The following is a 16,644-nucleotide window of genomic DNA, read 5'->3' as shown; positions in this document are numbered from 1 at the left end:
TCTTCATCTTCTTCTTCATCTTCATCTTCATCGTCATCTTCATCTTCATCTTCATCTGACTTCATTCATCTTCATCTTCATCTTCATCTTCATCTTCATCTTCATCTTCATCGTCATCTTATTCATCTTCATCTTCATCTTCATCTTCATCTTCATCTTCATCTTCATCTTCATCTTCATCTTCATCTTCATCTTCATCTTCATCTTCATCTTCATCTTCATCTTCATCTTCATCTTCATCTTCATCTTCATCTTCATCTTCATCTTATCTTTATATTTGTTTTTGATTATATTCTTGTCTTTGCATTAGTCTTTTCCCGCCCAATTGGCGTTTAACGCAGCTATTCGTTTTCTATACCCGTCATATGCTACCTGTACCGTGGCGTTAAATATTTATCGCAAACATAACGGAGCTATAATAATAAGATTTGCTTCAATAATTTGAGTTTAACTTTTTAAACAGGTGGCCACCCTCTTCAGGCACCTCAAAAATATTTTAATTGTATTTCTGTAAGCTCTTTCTGTACTGCATAGTATTTTGAGCGTAAGACTTTTGTATAATTTAACTAAATTTTACTTTTGAAACAGGTGGCAATCCTCCTACATTTAGCTAGAAAATACAACTTATTTAAAACCATTTCATTTGATACCCATATTTGGATAATTCGTTTAACTTAATAAATAATTTGAATTTGATTTTCGTATATATGGCAACCCTTTAAAAGACTAAAACCATACTGCACATCTGCAGGTCAAGCCCTTTCATGTGACACCTCATTTTTGAAAACCGTACGAACGATACAGATTTTATGACTTGATGTTAAATATTTTACGCAACCCTCTGCGGCAGAGAAATTTTGAACTAGATTTTCTAACATGTGGCAACTCCTTTCATGGAACTAAAGCTACGTTGCACACCCGAAGGACAAGGCATTTCATGTGACACCTCATTTTTAAAAATCGAACGAACGATACAGATTTTATGACGTGGTGTTAAATATTTAACGCAACCCTCTGCGGCAGAGAAATTTTGAATTCGATTTTCTAGTATGTGGCAACTCCTTTCATGGAACTAAGGCTATGGTGTACACCCGAAGGACAAGGCCTTTCATGTGACACCTCATTTTTAAAAATCGAACGAACGATAGAGTTTATGGCTTGGTGTTAAATATTTAACGCAACCATCTCCGAACTCGACTAAGAAGTTGCACTTCAAAAAGGATACTGTAAATTGTTCTAAGGACACAAACGGTCTCGCCGAAGCCGATTACAGGGTATTATTCAGCCTCATTGCGTAAGTCGTAAATTAGGCTGAATTGTACGACTCGACAACATTAGCATTGTCTGCTGTCGTGCTGAAATAAGTAAACGACGAAAATTGTCGAAAACTATGCAGTGCTGCCAAGTTCTTCCGTTTTAATATACTAGTCGAGTGGAAATTTTAGGCAATGACGCTAAATTTTCGATACGATTCGACTCTCGAAAAACGACTTGCATTCGGCACGACTCTCGCAATGAGGCTGATTGTCCAGTTTCATAGTCCTTCAAAGGAACTCTCGAGGACTTTAAAATTCAGTAAATCTGGGTAGCCGGCTCCTATAAAAGCTGTTGACTTTCGAGCATTCGTTTTCATATATTTTTAAGTTATTTTTACAGATGAAGAAAAACTAGCGATGAGTCGACTTTTTTCAATAGATCTTTGACAAATAGTATTCGATCGTTACCAAATTAAATGTCAGACTTGCAGCTTTTTAACAATGAGACAATCTACTCTCCCTTTAACCAGATATTGAACATTTCTGCAAATAACCACCAAAATTACAATTTTATGACTCATCAAGTTTCGTCCTTCGAAAATCAAAACGGAGCACATTTGAGCAGTTTTTTTTTTTGTTTTAATTTCTCTACATTAACAGTAGTTACAATTATTTCAAGGGACCAAACTTTGACACACCTTGAAAGTAAACGCAATAATAAAAATATATGTATATTTAAAGAACATATTAAAAGCAGTTCGCTTAAATTTAATTGTAAATGATGGAAATTACCTTCTTATATGTTCAAAAGGCTAGACCTGGTTAATATATCATGCACATAAGTACTTATGTATCTAGAATTTTAGCAACCATTTTCTTTTTTTCCATCGAAGATATAATCTGTTAAAGTTTGGCCTAAGTGATTCTGACTAATCATGTACTTCTTCAAATCGTTATATCTCGGGTTCTGCTCATCGTAAAGATTTCATCACGGCCATTTCTAGACGTATGTCACCTTGAAGAAAAATCTTGCCGTACAAATATTATTTCTGCATAGGCATTCTATCGGAATTCGCAATAAAAATTAAATTTTTGCAAAACCCGATTTTTAACACCTTGCTAAATATATCTCATCCTAAGTTTTCGAAAACCAATTACAAAAAATTGTTGACTCTCCCAAAATAATCCATCTTGGGTATATATGGGGTTTGTCTGAGAATGAACTAAATTTTAATTGAAAATTCTTAAAAATAAATAAATAAACATAAGTGGCACACAATATCACTTTGAAATGGCGTGCTATAGATATGACCGATACTGTATATTGAAATGTTAAGCCCGCTTTTTAGCTTTAAAATTACCGCTTTTTAGCTTTAAGTTGAAGTCTCTACGATGAGTAGAACCCGAGATATAACGCTCTGAAGAAGTACATGAATGGTCAGAATTAGGAAAAAGTTCGAACTATGACAGATCATATCTTCGAAAAAAAGATTCCCTCGTTTACGTGTTAGCTTACTTCATGTATAGTAATCCATAAAAAATGTTGAAGCGAATCGGAGACATGACATAATGACATGACAGGATGTATGTATCTTGATCTACTGTAGGTACGGTGACCAGATTTCTTTGGCCAAATCGGGACATTTCTAAATCGTCGAATCTGAACAAAAATTTTTGTTTTTAGAATAAAAAGACATAACATCTCTTAATATAGTTTTATTTAAAACAAAGCAAAAGGGAAAACAAATTAAAAATTATCGCACAAATGTATACACACAATATATACGGTGGCGAGAATATATATAGGGAAAAGACATTTTAGCAAATGTTGGCTACTTTTCTTTGTTTAAGAAATTCTTAATATTCTTATATGAAAATATAACTTACTATCTCAAAAACATGTAAATAAAAAAATAAAAAGTATGTAGAACATCAAACCAAAATTTCAAATATTTTAATAACATTTGCTAGAATTGTCATGAGTATGCGGTTTTGTAGCCCATTAAATTTTAGTACAATGAAGGGCAAATTTAAAGTAGTGCCCTTGATTTTTGGCAAAGTTTTGTTCGCGCATTTTCTCCCATCCAAAGTACTACTATGCTGAATTTTTTTGTATGGAAAAAATGAGCAATACCTTCCACAACAAATTTACCCAAAATCAACGGTAGTCATAACGTTTCTAAGAGATCTAATAAAAAAGCTCAAAACTTTGATGTGTATCTTTGTCAAATTTTGCTCATTTTTGTCCAAAGTTTGAAATTTTGACTTACATGGTCTTTGTTAGATAACGAGCTAAACTTTCGTAAAAAATAATAAACATTAATACTAAGCATTAAATAATCGAGAGGAATAGCCAAATAATGCTAAAATGACTCTTCCCTATTTATATTTTCGCCACTGTATCTACACCTAATATTTTTTATATCCATGATTTTTTCGAGTGGTATAAGTTTGTATAATTTCACTAAATTCAAGTTAGAATCGTTTCATTAAAAAAACTTAACAAACAATTATAAAGACCTTAAAAAAATTTAGACGAGAGCACTAGTTTGAAAGAATAAAACATAACCAAAGATCATAGAAAACAAGGATGCTGGCTATGTTTATGGCGCCCTTATATTCTATGACCTTTGTGATAACGAAAGTGCTGCCACGTTTGTACAAAAAAATTGTTTTCGGGCCAGAGTACAAGGAGACTCTTATTAAATTAATAGATAAAACACTGAAAATCCGGACTTAATCGGTACAAATATGACGAATCGGGACACTTATACGTCCCGATTTTTAAAAAATATTCAGCGGTAAAATTTTCTCAAAATCTGTACTCTCCCGCCAAAATCGTTACGAATGGTCACCGTAACTATAGGCGATATCGGCAAATACATCAGGGAATCAAGATGGTTTGACCATATAAATACATATTTATCATTCCCACAAAAAGTATACCAAAATAGCGCTAAATGCGCTAATTGCATCGTAGTAAGCTACTATGAAGCACTTGCTACCAACCGGCGAATCTTTGGCATTATAACGGCCCAATACTTTTTCGAATTGAGTTCCTTATTAATCACTGACAATCCATCTAAAAGATTTACATACATACATATCAAATTTATAGCCAAAGAGCAAACGAATTACTTTTTTGCGTTTCAGCATTGAATAAATGCTGATTATCTCAAGAAATAACCTTAGTTTGTATTTACCTATACATACATACAATATGTACATACATATTGACACATGAATGTAAAATTTTAAAAATCAGATACAAATAGACACGTATATGTATGCATGTACTGCAACTGCTAAATTATACTCAGAGTCGTACATAGCAATAATGCTTACACAATCAGTTTTCAAAATGCAATGTAGCATTCAGCACAAATTTATAGTTTTTTTTTTTTTATGCAGAAGTGTTGTAGCTGCAAAATATCGCGTCATCATAAGCCAGCTGCCAAATTTGACGAAAGCAGCACAAATGCAGTAAGGTTAGGGGTGCCAGAATGAAAATGCGGAAAGGGGTACAGATAAGAACACATTGGGGGATTTGGCGTACAAATGGGTTGGTCCTCCTATGTCACGAAATGTCCTCCATTGTCCCCAAAGAGTAAAAACCCCTCCTATAAAAGTTAAGGACTCCTTTTGATCTTTTTTTGCACATTTTTAATTGTTTGGATATAAAGATCGTGAATTACTTTCAAAAATAGAAGATAACACGGATAAACATGCAAGTTGTCCCGAGGAAGCAGCCAATATTTTTGCTGAGCCTTGCAACGTCAGTTGCCACGTAAAGGAGTGCAAATTCGCTGTTGGATTCGTGATAGGAGAGAGACTCCGTCGCCGAGTACTGGCGTTCACCCCGGTGGATGGACGTCTAACCATAATCCGTATCAAAGGGAGATTCTTCAACATCTCGTTCATCGGCGTACAAGGATCTCTTCTATGAGCACTTAGAGCGTACATATGAGCGCTGCCTCCGACACGATGTAAAAATCGTGCTCGGCGAGTTTAATGCCAAAGTGGGCAAGGAGGGGATTCTTGGCGTCACTGTCGGAAAATTCAGCCTCCATGAGGAAACGTCCGATAACGGACTGAGGCTGAGCGACTTCGCCGGGGCCCGAAACATGGTAATATGTAGTACTAGGTTCCACATAAGAAAATCCACCAAGCTACATAGCTGTCTCCAGATCGAAAAACGAGAAACCAAGTCGATCATGTTGTGATAGATGGACGGCACGCTTCCAGTGCGTCCAGACGTACGTACACTCCAAGGGCCAAATATCGACTCGGATCACTATCTTATTGCAGCCAAGATACGCACCCGTCTCTGTACACCGAATAATGCAAGGAAAGCTTAACGTCGAAAAGCTGCAATCACAATAGACTGCCAATTTATTCGCCACTCGACTCTCGCACCTGCACACCTGCTCTCTGAGAGCACTCTTCAACAAACCGACATACGAGAGCAGTGGAACTATATTTCCCGCTCATTAAGTACCGCCGCCCAAGAAGTAGTTGGATTTCAGCGAGCCCGACAGAACAACTGGTACAATGAGTAATGTCAAAAAGCTGCAGAGAAAAAAGATGCCGCCTACAGGGCCACGCTGCGATCGGGCGCAACGCGAACCATGCGGGACCGTTATAGGGAAATGAAGAAGGAAGCGAGACGTATTTGCTGCAATAAGAAGAGAGAGGCCGAAAAACAAGAGTGCGAAGAGCTTGAGATGCTAGCCGACAGGAAAAACGTCCGAAAATTTTATCAGAGGGTTAGGCGACTTACGGAATATTTCAAGACCAGGGCGAACTCCTGTAAGAACAACAATGACGACCTAGTGACCGTTGTCCAGAACGTACTTAAATTATGGAGGGAACACTTTACCACCCTACTGAATGTTAGCAGTGCTGAAAGTAGTGGAGAAAACGAACCCGAGCCTCCAGTCGATGATAACGGAATGCCAGCCGTGCTATTCAATGAATGCCCCAAATTCAGGCATCGCGGCATAAAGACTACTTCTTTTCGTGCTGTCGAAAGCGGCTTTGAAATCGACAAATAGATGGTGTATCGATCCTATTATCGCAGGCCTTTCCAAGATTTTGCGTATTGTGAATACCTGGTCTATGGTGCATTTTAAAGGTCTAAAGCCACACTGATCCCCGCGAAACTAATACGGCTGTGTAAAATGACGTTGAGCAATACTGTGTAAAATGACGTTGAGCGAATTCGAGAGCGTAACAACCCGAGAGAGCTGCNGAGCCGTTTGATACTAAACGAGGTTTCAGACAAGGTGACTCCCTCCGTCTGATTTCCTTAAGCTGATGTTGGATAAGATAATATTTGCAAGAGAGAGCGAATTCGAGAGCGTAACAACCCGAGAGAGCTGCAAATTCTTGCAAGTAAAAATTTTACTAGCAGGAATTTGCAGGAGTCAAAAAGTAAGGTTATGTTTCAAATTCAAATATAAACAAACTTTATAAGAGGATGATTTAATGAAACATAATTAGTGAAATGAAAATATGGATGAAAAATTGAAATCTATTGTATATTTTTTTATATTTATGACGATGAGAACTATTCCCAATTAAAAAGAAAATAGCACGCCAGAAAGTGTCAAAATGGCTTAAGTTGCGCAAGTTTTTACTAGTTTTGCGTTCTTTTTCTGAACATTTTCTCTTGCTCTCAATTTTACTCTCTATTTTTCTTTTACGCTCTCGCTGCAAGTACTTACTGGAAAAGTTATTGAATGGACCTAATAAAAGCGGCAAAACTGAACCGCTCAGGCACAATACTATACAAGAGCGCACAATTTCTGGCATATGTTGTGGGCATATGATATTATCGGTAAAAACAAGGGCTACGTCTGTTTTGCCTTCTTGGGGTTAGATAGAGAAGCAAAGCGAATGGATCTGGTGATGAACGAGGACAAAACGAAGTATCTACAGTCATCACACAAAACAGTCAAGATAATACGCGTCTTGGCACCCACGTCACTGTTGACAGTTACAAGTTTGAAAAACATTAACACCAATAATAATGCCAGCCTTGAAATCCAACGGAAAATCACTCTTGCCAACAAGTGCTACTTTGGACTGAGTAGGCAAATGAGAAGTGAAGTCCTCTCTCCTCGTACTGTGCTGGTGTAAGGCAAGAATGATGTATTCTATCATTCTTGGGTGTAAGGTACGGAGGCATGGACAAAGACAACATCCGATAAGGCGGCTCTTGGAATTTTCGAGAGAAATATTTACGGACCTTTAGAGCGCGGTTACCCACGAACATGTACGTAGCGTAGCATAGAAGTACGTAGAAAGATATCAAGTATGCTGTTGATAGAAAGAGAGAGAAGCAACGTCTACATACGTCACGGTCATGCGGTGGTGAGTTTTTGTTAACACGCAGATCCCATAAGATAGATGGTGTCAGCTGACACGTTCTCCGTTTTTACGTCCGTGGGTAACTGCGCTTTTACGCGTTGGCGATGGCGAATACCGCAGACGATTTAACGATGAGCTGTATGAGCTTTAAAACGATATAGACATAGTGCAGCGAATTAAAATTCAGCGGCTCCGCTGGCTTGGCCATGTCGTTCGAAAGTATTCAACGCGGGCCGCGATGCTGGTAACAGAGGAAGAGGAAGGTCTCCTCTGCGTTGCTTCACTTGGCATTTCCAATTGGCGTCAGCTGGCACAGAAGAGAAATGACTGGCGTGCCGTTTTGGACGCGGCCCAAATCGCTTAGACGGTTACAGCGCCAATAAAGAAGAAGAAGGCAGTCCCGTTTATAACAATAGCTTCACTAAAGTTAACAAACCAAGATCTAAGCAATTTTCTGCTAATAATAAGAATGCTAGTTTTGTAAAATTATAAAAAAATACTTGTAATAAGGAAATAGCTTCCTACTAATTACAAATCTCTTAACAGCGTTTATCAACTCTAGTCAGTTTTTTCCTGCCATCGTAATCTTTTCGCCGGATCATTTTTTACATTTGATTTAGTTTTCATAAAAAAAGACATTAACACAAAAAAAAAAGAAATCAATACAGTTCAACAACAAAATAAAGCAAGCTTATCAATTCCAAATACATATGAACATATAATTATGTACATTTGTATATTTGTGCATTGATTAGTTGACTTTATTAACTGTTGTTTCAAATTTAGCAATTAGCCATTGATGCAACTGAATGTAGGGCATATTTAAGGGCACTTTCGTGTTTTTATTTTCACGAAAGAAACGACCAATAACAGGCAGTATTTGAGTACCGAGCGAATATGCAAACGCCAATTATATACCAAGATTGTATTTATATATGTAAATATGTAATGAATACATACATATGTACATATGTGTATGTACTGAATTGTAGACTAAGGCGAAAATTGCTAACGAAAGCATGTTACATATGTACATAAATATATATACCTACATCTACTATATACATACTTGCAAACATAGATTTATAATTACATATGTATGTAGATATGTACATACGGTGGTGAGAATGTAAACATGGAAGAGACATTTTAGCAAGTTTTGGCTATTTTGTAAAATGTAGCTTACAATCTAAAAAAGCTATGTAAATCAAAATTTGGAAACTTTTTAATCAGATTTTTTGAGGATGTAGTTTTATAACGCATTAAATTTTATTATAACAAAGTGCAAATTTTAAGTAGCTGGGACTTACCGTTGATTTTTGGAAGTTTTTATGTTCACGCATTTTCTTCCATACAAAGTACATATGTTCGACAATTTTTTTTTGCATGGAGAAAATTTGTAACACCTTCCACAAAAAAAAAAAAAANTCGTTGACACGGATAAAATCCGGATAGTATGGATATCCGGTTAATTCGTATTTTCGGATATCCAAAAAATCAAGAAAATTTGGTAAAGCATTCACTATGAACAAAAGAATCGTAGCAGCTTTCATTACTCAGGCCATGATATTTTAAAGCCATTGAGAAACTCTCGCGGTCAATTTTATATAATTTTTTATTTGTACGAAATGATATTTTCATTTCACAATACCAGGCGCTCATAGATATGAAGTAGCAAGTTTTCAATACGCATAAATTTCTTTGTAGAACTTTTTAATTCGTTTCTAGGCGCCTTTGAAATTCACAAACTAGAATTTTGGAAATTTAAAAATTCATACAAAATATTTTGTGCGTAGAAATAGAAAACTTGTTACTTCACATTTATGAGGGCCTGGTATTGTGAAATGAAAATTTCGTCTTGAACTGGCCATACGAGTAGCAGGAAAATGGAGACATTTTATTAATTTATTTGTCCTATTTTGCATTTCAATAATATCTGATATCCGGAGACCTAAGGAAAAATCCGGATATTCGGATATCCGAATATTATCTTAGCTTCGGGAATATCCGGATTTTTAGTTTAGTTCTGCGGATATTCGTTAACTCCTTATAATCATTTTTGCGAGGAACTAAACAAAAAATTAGCGCCGAAGAATTATAAGGTGAAAAGAGTGTCATAAAAAAACCATGTAAAAAACTACAATGAGAGCGAAAAAGACAAAATTTCTTTCGACAATCCTCGTTTGGCCGGCCGTGTACACTTGTGGCAAAAAAGCAGCTCATTTGTGACATCGCAGACAAACAACAGTGGTTTATATGCGAAGGAATGCTTACAGAAGATATACAATATATAACTTCCATTCTTATGCTTACATGAAGTATCCACTTTATTGTGGCTTGATCCCGCTTCATATCACTACGGCATATTAGACATAAAAGTGGTTTAAAGCAGTGATGGGCAGCGCAGGCAGAACTCCCTAAGCAAATGAAAAACTTTTGCACATGCTTATGGGGTGCGCTGCCCTGGCCTGGTTTAAAGGAATATCGTAAATTTGGTTCCAATAAAAGCGACCGCTGCACAGTGGTCCAAAATTGGAATTTTTTTTTGGAATTCACTCAATTTTAATATTATTATTTTTTTAATGAAAGCTAATAAAATTTGATAGGGACGAGTTGAGCCAAGTTTATTGAATTTTTGTTTGTTGTATTCAATTTTTTAGTGCAAAGTGCAGAAAAAGGAGCAATTTTGGATTAAATCGATTCTCCTGTTCCAGTTAAAAGATGTTACATAATAAAAAGAAGTTGAAAACAATTGTAGGTCTCTTCCACAGCGATTTTCTTCAAAATTAATAAAATTGAGGGAAAAATGAAGGCTCCAGTGAATTGTGAACACAAAATGTCAATTTTGAACCATTGTGCGCTGTAGCCCAGTGGTTATAGTTGCGTACTCATACTGCGTATGAGCAAGGTTAGACCTCTTGTCAAAGCAACATCCCAAAACAAAAATTTTAGAAATAGGTTTTTAGTAACAGCGGTGGCCCTCGTTTTGCCTTGAAAAAAAAAAACAAACTTCTCATAAAACCCATTTGCCGTTAGGAAGCGGCGTAAAACTTTAGCTCAAATTGGAGAAAAAGCTTATTATTAATAAGTATTATTAGAAACCAATCCACCGAACTCATCTAAACTAACTCCGAATGTGGGATATTAAGCTCTCATTGAAAGATGAACGAAGGTTACAAAAAAAAAACAGGTCAAGTACCTTCAAGACTTTAAAAGAAAGTGGTCTTTAGCAGCTACACCCTCTCAGCTGCTAGACTTTACTATAAAAACGCTAATTGGCCGGCCTTTGGATCAAACGGTAAAAGCTGACGTTACTTTACCACTTTATTTTTATTTCGTGTTAATTCTAAATATAAAATGCTTTAGTTTTTGAAACATATCAATTTTGTAGCTGATAATTTATTTCGGTGCAGTTAACGCATGAACAAAACTGACTTTTGTCTCATCTTGACTTAAAATAAACGGTAATTTTGAGCTATGTTTCTCTTAAAATGTTGCATGCAATAATGCTTGCTAATGACCTACTCACAATAGCCGCGTTTAAGCATGACCATGTTGAGTAGAAGTTTACAGGTTGAAATGAATAATGAAAATTCGGGAAAAATCTTATTTAAAAATTAATGCATAATACGGAGCGTCCCAGCAAATACGGGACATTTGGCAACGCTAATATGTATATACATAATTTTTCTTATAAATAAGCTTTGCTCTATTAAAGTATCTTATAAAGTTAAGAATAATTGGGGCAAGTTGTTGCAAAGTTTAGGTAACATAGACACACACTGCACATATAGATACATAGAATTTTACTGCACACGCTGCATTGCTGTGCAGTAGTAGCACTCGTTAGTAAATGCAGTAGTGCTTGATATTTTATTGCAGCAATGTTTTATTGAAGCAAAGTATTGATTTACTATTTGCAGTAGTCCACATTTGACAGTATATGAAAGCTCTCAGGAAGTGAAGTGTAGTGAAATTAGCAAATGCTTTGATTGCCCTTTAAAAACCATTTATACAGCCCACTAATACATATGAGTGTTACATACTAAAAATTTTAAAATTTTTTTCTATTTACATATTTTCCATAAGACAGTTCATTGACCATATCGTCACTAGACACGAATAAAGGCGCGAGCTCAGAAGTTGACGGCGAAAAAAGACGCATAAAAAAACTTTAGCGTCAAAGATTCTTAACATACTTCGCCGAAGTTTTTCATAAGCATCTTTTTCGCAAAATTTTTTTACGCGCCTTTTTTCGCCGTCAAAACACTAGCGCGCCTTTATTCGTGTGTAGTGACGATATACATACATACATGTGTACATATCTAACATGCGCCAAAATTTCTTCTTCATCACCATCTTATTTAACTGGACAAATACTATTAGGACTGTTTTTGTTTTTCTTCCGTCGCTTGCGCATTATCAACAGTTTTGTACCTCTTGTGAACATTTAGGAATTTTTGAGTTGTGACGACTGATATCTTCATTTTTCTTGGTCCTAAATTCAGCTAAGCGATTCAACAAAGCAGGCAGACGTTCTTTTTCCTCACTGTTGTAATCACAGCAAAGCTGCTAAACAGTATTAATCTTTTTTCTTCAAATTCGTGCTTTTTGTGCAAAAAAAAAAACGATGATCGATATGCGTTGAAGAATTCCAAGGATCTTTGTAACATTTTCTCAAGCACGGCACAATCAGTAGTACTTAGACGAAAACGTGCTTAAAATAAAAAGCTTGAGATGTAGTGCAATGCAAACACTGAAGCCGAACTGTGCTTACCGCATTCGCAAGTTGAGAAAGGTTAAGGCATCTACTAACTGCTTGTGGGAAAATCTGAACACATATATTACAAATCTTTTATAATGTGAGGATGGTCTAATGTTTTGAGGGTCATTCTTGACAGCGTCTGGGTGTTATCGACCAAACATATTTTTTTCTCTCGGGACTAATCGTGTTGCATTTTGAAGACTTTAAAATATAAGAACCCAACGATTTTTTGGTCGATAACACCCTTTTCTCGGTCGCGGTTACATATCGCACACCTAGATCTAAATTGCGATCAACTCGAAAAAAAAAATTTGGACGATTTTTTTGCATAAATCAAATCATGGAACTTACATCCAATTAATGGACATATGTTTTTCTTCATGATTATATACATTAACTAAAAAACTACTGTTATACATGTTTTTGTATTAAATGCGTTGAATCTGTACGATTCACACGCAGTTATATTTGATATGAAAGGATTTTTCTGTAGATTTTTAAGTCATACATTAATGCTAAATGAAGATATCAATTTCAAACATTTTTGTAGGAGTCTTAATCAATAAATTCCTCGTTAAATAATCGAAATTGCTAAATTATTTCTTTATTTTCTAGGATCTTCAAGTACCTTATTGCCAATATGCACAACTCTATTGCATCACTAGAAAAGAATTGCTCAGAGCTCAAATATGAATTTGAGTCAACCAAAGAGAAGTACAACGTTTCATATGAAAATGTTAAGCCCTAAAGTTAAAATTTATGATCATGCATTTTACAGGAATAACACACAAATAGCGGACATTAATAACTCAAAACCTCCCTATAGTTATGTCGCACTCATTGCCATGGCTATTCAGGTAAGACTTGGATTGAAAAAGTTGCACATGGAAATTGAAGCCAACATTTAGGGCATTATTCTAGCGCCAAGCGCCTATAAATATTTATATATGCACTACACCTACGGCTAGTTATTCGTTAAAATATTATTTGGGAACCCAATGAAATATAGCTTTAAAGGGAAAATAGTCTATCTCGACTTAAGCTACTTTAACTGACAGATGCAGCTATATATTTATTTCATTTGTTTTATTTTTTAGAATTCACCCCTTAAACGTGCTACACTTAACGAAATTTACAGTTACATTACAACGCGTTTCCCATATTTCGAACAAAATAAAAAAGGTTGGCAAAATTCCATACGACACAATTTGAGTTTGAATGAATGCTTCATCAAGGTGCCACGTGAGGGTACGGGCGAAAGGAAAGGCAATTATTGGTCTCTGGATACGCAATATGAAAATATGTTCGAAAATGGCAACTATCGAAGGAGAAGAAGAATGAAGCGGCCTTACCGTTCGGTGGGTCATTTTCCGAAATTGCTGACGGATGCCTGCCCATCGAAATTGATTTTCAATCACACACCTTGTCAGACATACTACAGATACAACACAAAGTATTAGCATGTTTTTCAGCGCCAGATTGTGTACATAAATTTAATTAATATATATATATATTTTTTTCAGTACTCAATGGATACCCACACAGCCTTTGTCTACTTACTGCCCGCCAGCAGTTAGGAGTACCTTTCCGAATAACTCAGCGGTAAGTTAATTGAATGAAACAAATGAGTTGGAAATAAGATTCAAATTTGTTTCTTATCGGTAGACAAGTTTCTCACCTCCTTTATTGGGTGCGAATAACTACAACAGCATAATGAATCCGGGTGAGTAATATAATATGTACTTTTTTTTTTTTAAGGCTAGCTGGTTGTACAACAAACACTATATAAATTCATATTTCAAACTTTATACAAAAATTATAAAAATTCTGCAAAACGTCAACCTTTTTAATCAGAATTTTTAGAAAAAAATTTTGGTATGCGGTTTTGTAGCCCATTAAATTATAGTAAAATGCAGTGCAAGTTTCAAGCTGCCAAAAAAATCCCGTTATTTTAGTATTTTTTCCCCCGGCAGTGTCTTATAAATAAAATAAAACTGTCGAACAAACTACTTTGCATAGAAAAAATGCGAAACACCATCAAACAAACAAAAAAAGTATCAAAAAGTAACGGTATTCTTTATCAAATTGAAACATGCACAACATTATACAACATTTTAATGGGAAAAGAAACTAGTACATACGATTTTTTTTTTATTCTTAATAAAAAGTTTAAAGTTTTGAAAGTTTTTTCGAAATTCTTGATTCTTAAGTGGAGATCCAACATATTTCCCAAGGTTTCACTAAAAATAGAATAAAGTTTGAATTCAAATTGATATCCAAACTTTTCTCTCGAGTGGAGAACTCAGATAATTTTCCATACAAAAAATGTGCCGTTTGCTTGGAGAATGGGTTGGTTCTCCAATTGAGGTACACTTGAAAATCAACATTGGACCTTGGAATTTTTATTTAGAAATTTTAAATGTGGATTTATGTATCTGTTGTTTTTTATGTATAACCTGTTAGACTTTTAACAAATAATAATAAATAAATAATAAACATTAAATAAACAAAAAAAATAAATAACAGTCAGAACTGGTCAAAATATCGCACTCCTATTATTTTGTAGAGAACTGTGCATATTTTGCATGGCTAGAATACAATTCCTCCTAGAATTGCAAAAAATAACAATTCCCTTCAGAGATCTTCAAAAATGGTGATTTAAGTGAGCTGGACCGATTTGAAAATACCTCCAAAAGTGGAGTTTTTTATGATAAAAATAGTTTCTTAAAGAACTTTTTGAAAAAAGTCCCCTCAGATGACAAAACAGATTAAGCTTAAAAAATCTGCATACAATTTTTTTAAAATATTTTCAACGGAATCGTAAGAACGAGATCTTTGATGTTGTTTTTTTTTTACTTTTTCAAAGATTGATTTACGAAAAGCTTGAATAACTGGGCCAAAACTATTCTGATTTAGACTCGTGGGATCTCAGTAGAAAGGTATTTTCCCACTGTTATTTCTGTCCAAAAAAGTCATTCGTGTCTCAATTTTTATATACGTTTTTTTTCAAATACGAACATATTTTAATTCAACTTTGATTGACGTTCGTTCATCGTACCTTTCTCTTTCATCGTTTGAATGAGTTTATTAGCAAAGAAATATAAAGGGTGAGAAAATACCTTTCCAATGACACCTCACACGCCTAAATCGGAAGAGTTTAGGTTCAGTTATTCATGTTTTTCTTATACCAATCTCTGAAAAAAGTTACAAAAAAAAAACAGCATCACAAATCTGATTATTACGATTCCGTAAAAATTTTTTTTAAATATTTTTATGCAAATTTTTTAAGCTTAAACCGTTTTGTCATTTGAGGGGATTTAAAAAAAAAATCTTTAAGAAACTATTTTTATTTATAAAAAACTCCATTTTTGGAGGTATTTTCAAATCGGTCCAGCTCACGTAAATCTTAATATTTTTCCGAAATATTTTGGTGGACGTATTAAAATATAATAGATTTTATAATTCCAATGGAAAAACAGTACCATTTTATTTTTTTTTTTGTATGGGAGTGATGCAGTCTAATGTACATGTGTATGTATGTACATATATAATAGGGTGTTCGATTATTCGCCTTTTTTCCAAACAAATGCTTATGCTTGAATGAATTCATGACCAAAAATTACAATAAAACTATTAACTGTAAAGATAGCTTTTATTTAGAAAAGAGCAAAGCAAAACAAGTTCGAAGTTAATTTAGATCAAAAGTAAAACAAATAAAAATCAGTGAAAAATTCACGTTTGGTCATATTTAAACTTGTTTTAATACTTTAGTATGAAATGAAACACCCGGTTTGTTCGCCTATAGATTAAATAAAAACAACGTTGGAAACCGCTTTAGAAAAACCGAGTCAATCAACTTGTATGTATATGTACATATATGTAAGGCTAACTATGTTCTACTAGTTTCTTTACTTGAGATAATCTTTTAAAGCTTACTCAGTAATAATGTTTAATTAATATGCCAAGGAATGCAATTTAAATTTCAGATACTAGTATATCACTCGTTTTTTGGAAGAGTAAAAAATAATTTAAAAATTTTTATTTCCTATTTATTTTTATTTACATCGGGATAACAGATTAGAAACGGTCTACCGTTTCTCTTGAAATTTTGAATTTTTTGATTATGATCAGGGCCGAAAAGTTTGAGCTTTTGCTTGAAATTGCTTATTTTGCTTATTCAGGGTTTCCAAGCTTAATTTTAATGATCATGCTTATTTTGCTTATTTTAACGTATAAAGCTAAGTAACAGAC

The 16,644-nt window shown here is 34.6% G+C and overlaps 1 protein-coding gene across 1 annotated transcript in view; it reads left to right on the top strand.

Annotated features, from left to right (window-relative positions):
- LOC108362161 (forkhead box protein I1-A-like) overlaps nt 1-16,644 on the top strand; it is a 20,898-nt gene that overhangs the window by 2,807 nt on the left and 1,447 nt on the right. The window contains exons 2-6 of the mRNA XM_017615026.1: nt 13,009-13,107; nt 13,172-13,250; nt 13,491-13,846; nt 13,917-13,995; nt 14,059-14,116. Coding sequence (XP_017470515.1) covers nt 13,034-13,107; nt 13,172-13,250; nt 13,491-13,846; nt 13,917-13,995; nt 14,059-14,116 — 646 coding nt within the window. The 5' untranslated portion in view covers nt 13,009-13,033. The remainder of the gene's footprint in view (nt 1-13,008; nt 13,108-13,171; nt 13,251-13,490; nt 13,847-13,916; nt 13,996-14,058; nt 14,117-16,644) is intronic.

Source organism: Rhagoletis zephyria, unplaced genomic scaffold, assembly GCF_001687245.7.
Source record: "Rhagoletis zephyria isolate East Lansing unplaced genomic scaffold, Rhagoletis_zephyria_1.1 Rzeph_scaffold_00952, whole genome shotgun sequence".
Classification (NCBI taxonomy): Eukaryota; Metazoa; Arthropoda; class Insecta; order Diptera; family Tephritidae; genus Rhagoletis; species Rhagoletis zephyria.
This window is presented reverse-complemented; position numbering and strand designations above follow the sequence as displayed.